Here is a 10,842-nt window from a genome sequence, read left to right on the forward strand (position 1 = left end):
GAGTCTGCAAGAACTACAAGAATCTCTAGCTTCAAGACTGCTCACACAAATGAAATCAGTAACCAGTGCAAGAGGATGCTGAAACCTAATATTTTTAAACATCAGTGTAATTTAAATGCACTAAAAATATGAAAAATCATTCACTTCATTGCACAGATTTTGGTAATAAAATATTTCCTACGTCAGCATTTATGATGCTACACAGCAGTTTACTTTCTATGCTTATGCTTAGGTGTACATTCCGTAATATTATATTTTCAGGCTAAGATATTCTAAGGAACTTACTTAACACTATTTAATTTAGTCAATACAAATAATAAAGGTCTCATCGCTATGAGTTTAAATCTGAAGCTTCTAATAGCCCTGTTCAGTAGTTCAGCAATAGACACACACCCCGCATTTGCTGTGTGAAGGGCACGGCGCACTGGTATTCTGTCTGTGTCGAGAAAGCTCAAAATGAATTCAGACTATTACAAATATTTCAGAATACAAGCAAATAAATGGTCAAACGTTCCAATAAAATATCCAGTTGCGGGGTGGTCCGTGTTCTGTAATTAAAAGGGTAAAAATGTGAGGGTCACGTGAAATCAAAAGGGGACCACGAGGCCCCTAGTACGTACCGTGAAGATAAGCAGAAAAATAATAACAATAAGTTTAAAGTCGGTAGTTCCGGACCACTGTCTTCTTACAAAGCGGGCAGCAATATGCCTTCTTCTCACTACGCAGTGGGGTCCCTGGTTGCCGGAGCAGGCCCAGGCGCGGCCCTGTTCCACTTGCTTCAAACGTGAACCCTAGAGACATGCACACGTCGTCGCTTCGTGTCTGTAATGTTCTTAACATTTCGGGTAAATAGGCCCCGTGATTATTTGGGCTGCGTACTGAGGTTTGCAGAGTTACAATAGTAATCTTCGTACTCCTAGTATTTCAGTACCTGCTCTAAACCTTTAAAAGCTGAATTTCTTCTAAACTGTATATAGCAATTCAGTTCGTACCTCGCAGAAAACACACTACGTCTCCGCTACAAAGCCCAACCCGTTAATGCTGTTCTGGTAAAAACAAAATCGCTGTTTATTATGAGAAAAATACGAAAAACAAATACACCATGAGCAGAATGCAGAGTTTTAGTATAGTATAGCAGGTGCTACATATCGTGGCGTACAGACCGGTTGCTAAGCGGTGATTCTGGAAACAATGCCCGTTTCTGGGTAACGACTCGGCAAACGCGTTCCCGCGGCAACGAATACGCACGCAACAATAGAGTTACTTTTGGAAAAGAGGTGTTTCTACATGATCTGTGCCGAGGAGTTGTAAGGAAGATAATTGTGGCAAGCAAGTCAGTTCTGTTCGGGAGTTTGTGAAGAGATTACTTGAGCGTGTGAAGCTGAAGAATCTCCACTGTTAGAAGCCGTTGTCAGGGAACGGCTGGTAAAGACATAGCAGGCTGGAAAAGGCTTAGCGGGTGCTGTGTTGATTTGTGAAGATTAGCGGCGGCTCTGTAATTGCTTGTGGTTCCGAGTCGTTTGTATAAGTAGTCACACATCCAAACCCCCGTGGGCAGTCACCCCTCCTAGTGACAATATGGAACCACTAGGCTCTGAGGGGTTACTTTCTCTAGGACAGGGTGTGACTTGGCTGCGACCGACTCTGTTTTGTCTTCTCCTGTTGCGTCTCCTGACTGATCGAACCATTTACTCCAAGTTCTACCAACAGGCTTTCTCCCTGTTAGTCTGTGCTGAACAATAGGACTACATGTGGACATTCTACCTGATTCCACTTTTAGTCCGTTTTTCTAATTTTGCAAACATAAAAGGACGTTTATTTGAGCACGTCCGTCTGTTTGCCTGTGTAGTCCTCAGTTTCTGTTTGGAGGCTTATGAAGTCACTTTGCTGTGTCTCTATGTCTCCTATGATTTCTTCGTTTTCCATGCAGTCCATGTCGTACCAAATTAAAGTAGGCAATTGGTCCTTTCCAGAACTTCTTGTCCATACATAGTCTATCTAAGCATAGGCTCATTTGCATTAAATAGTATATATATATATATATATATATATATATATATGTCTTGTACTCTTCTCGTGTTTCATTCTAACGCTTTCTCTGAAACCAACAACCAAACTCAGAACTCTCACCCTTACCACCCCCAAATCTGGTGCCCCCTCCCAATTTTTCGCTACAGCACAGGCCACTGGTACAGACACAGTTTTATGCAATCTTATTTGTACATCTTTTCGTGTTCTATTTATTTCCCTTTTTAGGATTCCCTTAGTAGTACCAGACAGCTGATTAAACTGATTCACTTCTTCAATATTACTGCTATTCAAAATCAATTTCTCTCTTGTTTTTTCATTACTTTTGAGTTGGTCAGTAATGTAATTTTGAAATTAAACCTCTCGTTACTGATAACTAAAAAAATGATAATCGAATTAGGAGTCAGTTGCCTGCATGCATGACAGCCATATGGGACCTAATGAAATGCGACATTCTGGTCCAGTGAAGTGAGTGTGTCTTATTTGCTGCGGCTACGCCTACATATAGGCCGACCTCACGCCTTGGTGCTCTGAAGGATGCGGCGACCAGTCCGTCTGTCCTTCCGTAAACATGCGCATATTTTTATGCAATTCTGGCAAGTTTAATTCATACTGTGACGCGTTACCGGTGTAACCTATAAGGAGCGTTGCCGAAACAACGGATGGCTGAACAGCGGTAGCGGAACCGTGGGAAATGGTGTCCGGTGTCCAGTCCGCATAATCCCTATATAGGGATAGCCGCCGCCAGAGGCAGTTGAGATCCAACCACGGCCAAGGAGAGCTGAGACGTCGCACTGGGCCAGAAGTCAAGTGACACTGCAAGTGGTGATAATTGTAAGGAGTGTAAGTGTGAGTGTCCGATAAAGATTCCTAAATCCGAGACCCACGTGAAGTTATTTGTCGCGTGACATACCCAACACGTGACAATACTTTGCGTGCAGATGTGAACACGTTTCTGAGCGCGACTTCAACATAATCTCTACACGTATATCGGACTGACACGTGTTCCGATCAGCAGTCGGCACCGAAATTGGAACACAAATTGTGTGTCCAATTTACTTACAGTAACGTAAGTGTTGCGGTTTGCAGAAATGAAGAGAACGCAGTTCGTACGTTCCTGAACGCACAGAAGTCCTACTGAAACATTAGCACTTGCCTCCTGAACACTGTCACTGACTCACGGGCGGGGCCAGGCACGGCTGGCTCAGGTGGTAATAATTCTGAATTGTATTCGGGAAGTCCTTGGTTCCAATCTCGGCAAGAAGACAGAAGATCCTTAATGAAGCTTCCTTCTTGGATCCTAAGTCCCTCCAGGAAGATACAGGGACAGCACCTCACAACATCTTCCTTCCACATCCTTTCCGAATCATCATTCACCAATCACCCTACACCCGACGCTCCAGACAACTTTGTTAAGTAAACCCTACACAGGCCTAAACAAAGAATTTCTTGCCAGCTCCGCTGCACGGAGTCAGAGTGGACAAAAGCTTACCGAGGAAGTCGGCAGAAGTGGCGCCGAAGCCGGACGCGGCCGCTGCGGCGAGGTGGCCCAGATGCAGGGGGTGATGCAGCACTGCTGGGGGCAGCCTCTGGTGCGACTGCAACACGTGTGCTTGCTGCGCCGCCGATGGGTGAGACGGTCTGGGCGCCAGGATGCTGTCTATCGTGAAGAGCGACGTCGAGGACGCGGGACTCGATGACGTAGACGACGTCGCGGAGGTCCTGGAAGTGGAGGACGTGGCAGGTAACTGATGGTGGTGGTGTTTCATTGTGTCCGGGTGATCCGGAGTGTAGCACGTGCCTAGAAGCATCTTGCGGGTCTCTGCTTCAAGCCAGTTCCAATGCAGACATCCTGTTATCTCTCTAAAGTTGCGCCTGAGCGTGAGGTCCTGCACTCATTCCTTCGTGTCACTAGATAATTCAATGAGTTTTGAGTTCCCTAAAATATTGTCATCCACCAGATGTTACGAGGTCACTTGTGCCTAATTAATTTCGATCCATCTATCTGTAAATTCAGAAGGTACACTGAACAAATTCACCGCTTGATGTGTTTCACAGATCTTGGTAGATAAGAGTCGTAGAATTCTTTCCTCCCTACTAATTTTATATAAAAATATTAATACATTTTGCACAGTCCAGTGCTGACATATGTCAGCTCTAATCCGTTGAAGTCATGAGCTTTCTGTTGTTGCAGCAAAGCATTTGAAAATACACTTTACTCGAATTCTGCATTTCTCAAACGGATGTTCCAAAAATTCACTCTACTGAAACTCTTCATTGTCACTCGAACTCCCTAGAGAGACCTCACTGATATTCCTCATTATCAGCAGAACTTCAGAAGTTCGCGTGAAGTAAACGCGATTCTTTGTGTGATTACCGAGTTCCCACGCTCTTCCGCTGCTTGGTACTTGCATTGTGTCCGCGCGGTGAGCAATCCGGCCGGTAATGCAGTGCGGCGTAGCATCAGCCGGCTCCTATTGGCTCCCCTCCAGTTGCGCCAGCTTCCCCCTCCTAGCGCCTTCATTGTGAAGCGTTTACCGTTCGTGACGTGACAATAGGGTTGGGAGGCGTGACAGCGCCCCCCTCAGATCACTTTCAACTCTCCTCTCATCCTGTTAGAGGTACTTCCCCCTTTTCAAAAGCTATCAAAATGCAATCAAATACTTTTCTGATACCACATGTATTTGCATTGCTGTAATCCTAAATATTTACACATTCTAGCACGATTGCGCCTTACAGACGAGTTCTACAGTAAGAGATGCGTTACTCTATTCCTTTAGGGGATTATGGACCTGCCCCCCCTCAGGGGGGAGGGGGCCAACTAGACACCACCCCTTACGTGCATTTTTCTTTCTATGGAGGAAGTAATCGAAACTGAAAAGGAAGGGTATACAACAAAATATTAATGCAAGAAATTACAATTATTTTAATGAAATAATATTTTGTCCCTATACCGACTGAGCCCTTCCGGCTCTCCTCACTGACTAACATAGGCCTATTTTACATACATTGTTTTATAAGTCGATTAATCCTTTGAGCATATATTTAAGGCATAGATCACTGAGTGATTAACACTTCGAAGGACAGTGGAAATTATATATACCACAATGGTTTCATCATTTACGAAAAGTGGGTTTTGCCTACAGAAGGTAGGCATATTTACGTGGTCAGTGCGCATGTCTGAACGAACAGCTCTCACTTGGAGCACGGAGCAGCGTCTGGCTGCACTTCACGGTTCCGTGTCCTGTCTTAGGAAGTTAAACTTATTTTTAATATTATCCAGATTAATTTCAGGCTTCGGCTATTAAAGGGCAAGAAGTAAGGGGATAAAAAGGGTAGAAAAGAAAATATGTCCTACCTACCTACTAGAGTTACTGAGTAAAAACAACCCCCCCCACCCCCTCCCCGTCGACGCGGACCCACTCGATTTGATCTGACGGAATCTGACAAATTCTCGGTTATGAGGGTGAACAAGAGAAATAAAATGGGGCGAAGNGTGGGGGGGGGGAACGGGCCGCGTGTGTGTTCCCTGGTTTCATTATTCCAAAGACAAACGCGAGCAGTGCGACTTCTCCCTTATCCAGCTCCTCGCTAAGACTTTGCTTTCAGACGAAAGTAAAAGGAAAAGACTGTTGGGAGTCGAGCGAGCAAATAGATTAAGCCTTAAAGCTCTCGTCAAACAGCAGCAGCAGCATTCCCCTTGCACTTACGGCACTAATGCCCCCCCCCTTCATTTCCAGACCATTTTAACAGTAATCTGTAGACAATGTTTGTGTAACACTTTCAGACAAAAGTTATTTTATGTCTCTACGCTTACACTTTTATTTCTCTCATACATTCTGTCACTTTTTGCATTCCTTGTTCTCTTTCGTCTCCTCACTCTGTTCTTCATCTTCCTCCTGCTCCTACGTACAGCTCTACGTCTGTCTGTCTCCTCTCGCCTTCATTCTTAGTGACTTCATCTGTACAATTCTACGTGCAAGGTCTTGAAGAGAAAAAGATAAATTCTATAGTACTCCCTTGTTAAACAGCGGTTCGTATAACGCGGTTATCGTTATACACGAAATATTTATATCCTTCTCCGTATGCTCGTAACCTGTGCGCAGGGCAGTAATTGTTTCCGTAACTGCAGAGCTATTGAGCCGTGACAATGGCTACACCCTCCTCACCGCCGAGGTTTAAGGAATGCGTGGATCTTTACGCCCGCTCCTCACTGCGTGCTCGTTTCGCGATTCTTAGGGACAGAAACTGACAGCTGTAAAGCTAATTCAGGGAGAGACCCTCTCGGGGGAATAGTAGACGTTTCGTTCTATCTCTGCCTGCCGCCACATTCAAGGTCAATGAATTAAATATCTGTCCTTGAGGGGCAGGGCGACACAGTTTCGTCGCGACGCCGGTGAGTGGGTGGAGCTCTCGCTTCGTGTTCGGAAGATCAAGGGCCCAAAATTGGATCTGAGGAGGGCGCTTCCCCCCACAATCATTCGACACAATGCGACTTGTCACGGCCGCTCCTTCCACATCCCCTCCAATTCATTATTCACTTATTGTCGCCATACTCGGCATTTCAGACGCAGTCTGTATTATTGACACTGCTCTTAGATAATTCAGTATCGTGCTCAGTAGCCATTCGCAGAGTGCAGAAATCTATTTATTGAGCCGTTGCCTAGTAACGGCCATCTTCGCGGCGCTTCTCAGACTGCACTATTCCGACTTTCAGGCATCATGTCACATGTATTGTAACGACCGCCTCCTCTGGCTCCACTACTTCAGCTTGCACAAATTAAGAAAACAGACAACAAGCTGATGCCATAAGCCTCCTTTTATTTTTATTTCTTTAATTACGAAATAAGACAAGTAGGCCTAAGCCCAAGAAAAGCAAACATATCAAGCAGAGTGAGATACAAGTTAATTTGGCAAGATGTTGAAAGCTGTTTCTAACCCCCATTTAATCGTTGAAGCTCAGTATCGACCTAACTAGGCACAATATCAGACCTACCTAGGCACAGTACCACACCTACCTAGGCACAGTATCAGACCTAACTAGGCACAGTATCAGGGCCTAACTAGGCACAGTATCAGACCTACCTAGGCACAGTATCAGACCTAACTAGGCACAGTATCAGACCTAACTAGGCACAGTATCAGGCCTAACTAGGCATAGTATCAGACCTAACTAGGCACAGTATCAGGGCCTAACTAGGCACAGTATCAGACCTAACTAGGCACAGTATCAGTCAGGCCTACCTAGGCACAATATCAGGCCCAACTAGGCACAGTATCAGACCTAACTAGGCACAGTATCAGACCTAACTAGGCACAATATCAGACCTACCTAGGCACAGTATCAGACCTAACTAGGCACTGTATCAGACCTAACTAGGCACAGTATCAGACCTAACTAGACACAATATCAGACCTAACTAGGCACAGTATCAGACCTAACTAGGCACAGTATCAGTCCCCCTCGCTTCAACATTCAATTTCTGTGCGTTTAGCCTACATAGCATTTCATGTGAATCCTTGAACAGCCTTTAAAATATTGGTCTTCGTAATGGAGACGCGGTGTGGTTTCTGTGAGGTAAAAGAAAATGTAAAGCTATACATCTAACAGGCCGTGGAGGCCCATATGGTTGTGAGACGTTGAGGCTCCCACATTTTCTAGACAATCGGCTCACAGATGGCAGTAAGGTTCTCAGCCTTACGAAGCCGGCCGCCCTTTACCCCTAGGAAGATCCCCGGTACTCATTTCTGTTAGAGGCTGAGTCGACCCCAGGGCCACAGCGCCGATGGAAGGATTAGGTTAACTGAATCTCCAGTAACATCATCGGGACTCAAACCCGCGATCTTCAGGCTTGTAGCATAGTGCCGCAACCAACTACTCTACCGCGTGCCCCTTTCCTGTGGGGTAAATAACAAAAATTTAAATAAGTTATTTATTATTTAGATGAATTTCAATTCTAAAAGGGTTAGGGTTAATACCGTTTCACTACGATCGCATTGTTCATCAGTGACCCTATTTGTGAGACGACAAACAATTTCCATATGAAAGGTCCCCACGGTCCCCACGGAGCCTCGCATGCAGGGCTGGAGAGAGACAGACAGCGCTAGACAGAGAGACTGATATCGTGTCTGCCCCTCCATTGATCCTCCCTCTGGGACCGTGGAAGATCCACTAACCAATAAACGAGATTTGAATCGTATTCCACAGTTTCTATTGGCTTAGAGGCGTGGCGTGTCATAGGCTGGAAATACTTCCTCATGTTTTCAGGTTTGGATGCAGCAACCACACCGTACACACCGTACACATAATGCAACGGGGCATAGGGGCAGTTTCCATCCCTATCGGAGGCTGCTGTCCTGTCCGAAACCAAACGTACAGATGGTACAGCCAGCCTCAAAACCTACATGCAAAGTACAGTGCCTTTCACGCACGGATGTTCTGTTTGTAAAATTCCGCGCATTAATTTTCATGAAAGTTTTGTGGTGTTGTTAGTAATTATGAGGCAAGTAATCGCACATTTTTCTCAATGGTTGTCAAGAATTGTCTCAATGTTTCCATAGGAAGTGTAAATTTACCGGAAGGCTTCATTTGCAACAAAGAACTGTGGTCGTGAGTCTCGAGGGGCTTTTCGCCAAGTTGAATTGATTGGCGGTAAACCGTAAGTAGTAAAGTAACTCTGACTCTGTGAACCTGACTCTGAAAATTTTTTCCCAACCGATCAAGCTGGCTCGACTGGTAAAGCTTATGTCCTTTTGTTCGGGAGGTGCCGTGTTCGAATTTGGTCCGCAATACCGAGTATGCTGATCGAAGTTCAGCGCACTTTCCTCAGTTCATTTAAGCAAATTCAGCGATAAGAACTTAAATATTACACCACTGGGCTTTCCTTTCTCTTCATCATCCGAACTTGGGACCTTTGGTTAAGGACAGCATCTTTATATAAGCCAAACTGACTTCATGGAGCTGAGCCCTTCTTGAGAAGCCGCCAGTTGTGCAGCTACTCAATAATTTCCCACCATTTCATGGAACTCAAATGTCCATTACCGTGTTCACAAGAGCCCTCAACTGGTCCCGATCCGGAGCCAGATCAATCCAGTTCATACCATCCCACTCTATCTCTCTAAATTCATCTTAGTATTCCTCCATTTACGTCTTGGACTTCCTAGAGGTATCTTTTTTCTGGCTTTCCCACCAATATGCTATATGCATTCCTCTTAGCTCCTATTCGTACTACATGCCCTACCTCTTTCATTCTCATTGACTATAATCTTACATATATCATTCAAGTTACATTTGGTAAGAGTACAAGTTATGAAGCTCCTCATTATGCAGTTTTCTCCAGTCTTCCATAACTTCACCTCTCTTCGGCCCAAATATTCTCCTCAGCACCCTGTTCTCAACCAACCTCAGTCTGTGTTCCTCCCTTATTGCCAGAGAGAAAATTTCACACCCATACAGAACCACTAGCATAATTATAATTTTTCGTTCAATAAACTACAAAGTACTGTATATTCTGTCAGTGCTGTTTCCTATGGCGAACCCCATAGAGAACGCCCAGTTTCTCCTATTTACCCCACGCCCGCCCTAACAAGAGGAAGAGGGTGCTGCCTCTGTTTCGTATGATACAGGAGTTGCACTCCCCCTACCCCAGTCCCCTGTATCTCAACCCCGCCTTCCGCAAGGGTATACAGTTGGTGTCTAGTTTCTGTTGCGTAGGCAAGCAGTAATCTGAGACGTGTACGCCTATTTGCTGCAATGTAGGCACATATCCCTGTAACAGGCCGTGGCGGCTCATAGGGTTGTGAGATGTCGAGGTTCCCACATTTTCTAGACAATCGGCTCACAGATGGCGGTGACGTTTTCAGCCTTACGCGCAGGCCGCCCTTCACCCCACCCACCGAAGATTCCTGGTACTCATTTGTGTTAGGGGCTGAGTAGACTCCAGGGCTATAGGGCGGCTAGAAGAACTAGGCAAATTGAAGAAGTTGAGTAACCTCATCGGGACTCGAACCCGCGGCCTTCAGGACTTGTAGTTAGTGCCTCAACCAACTACGCTACTGCGTGCCTCCATTTATTAATATTATTGCTATTTTTATATCATTAATTCCAGTGTCAGATTTCGTTACAGCTCTGCACACTATGTACACTTATTTTATGGAGGATAATTTTCAGTGTTTTTGGATGTTCCATACCCTGAAGATGATTGTTTCGTGTAAAACAGCAACTCGTTGAGAACCGAATGGTGAGCCTCATGATTTGCTATCACGCGCTGTCTTAGTGCTAACTTCCCCTGCTTCTTGCCTATTCCATGCAGGTCTAGATGTTACCGAATGATACATCGAGGCAAGCGTTAAACGCAAGCTCCCACGAATAACACGCACAAATACTTAGGTCGTGCAGAAAATAAAAACCGTTTGTTCATCAGAAATAAGTGAATAAAATTGAAGAAAAAAATTACATAGTTACTGGAGACCTTAAACTATTATTTTAAATAACCCCATGAAGATTCGGGCACTAGTCATGTCGTGTGATGAGTTTCTGTCTCCACCCTTTAACCCTCTTCTTCACTCCATCGCTACGCATGCGCGTGCCGTCCAAAAGCTGCTTCAAGTGTGTGAACCGGTGAAGAGCGCTTGGAGCCGGGCCCGGACTGTAAGGAAGACGGAAAGAAAAGTCCACAGTTCGTTGACTGAGCAAGCGTTCGGAATTAACCATAAGCTGTCCCCCTCATACAGTGCATACGCGTATCAGTAAATCATTGGTATTCACGGAATAGGCACGATAAACTGAAATAGTACAAATCCCCTCACTCATTC

General features: G+C 45.1%; 1 protein-coding gene across 1 annotated transcript in view; it reads right to left on the reverse strand.

The window, feature by feature from the left end:
• Positions 1 to 4,430, reverse strand: part of LOC111862725 (homeobox protein goosecoid) — a 61,519-nt gene extending 57,089 nt beyond the window's left edge. Inside the window, exon 1 of the mRNA XM_023848354.2 lies at positions 3,521 to 4,430. Coding sequence (XP_023704122.1) covers positions 3,521 to 3,839 — 319 coding nt within the window. The 5' untranslated portion in view covers positions 3,840 to 4,430. The remainder of the gene's footprint in view (positions 1 to 3,520) is intronic.
• Positions 4,431 to 10,842: the final 6,412 nt, after the last annotated feature.

Source organism: Cryptotermes secundus, unplaced genomic scaffold (genome assembly GCF_002891405.2).
Source record: "Cryptotermes secundus unplaced genomic scaffold, Csec_1.0 scaffold5, whole genome shotgun sequence".
NCBI lineage: Eukaryota > Metazoa > Arthropoda > Insecta > Blattodea > Kalotermitidae > Cryptotermes > Cryptotermes secundus.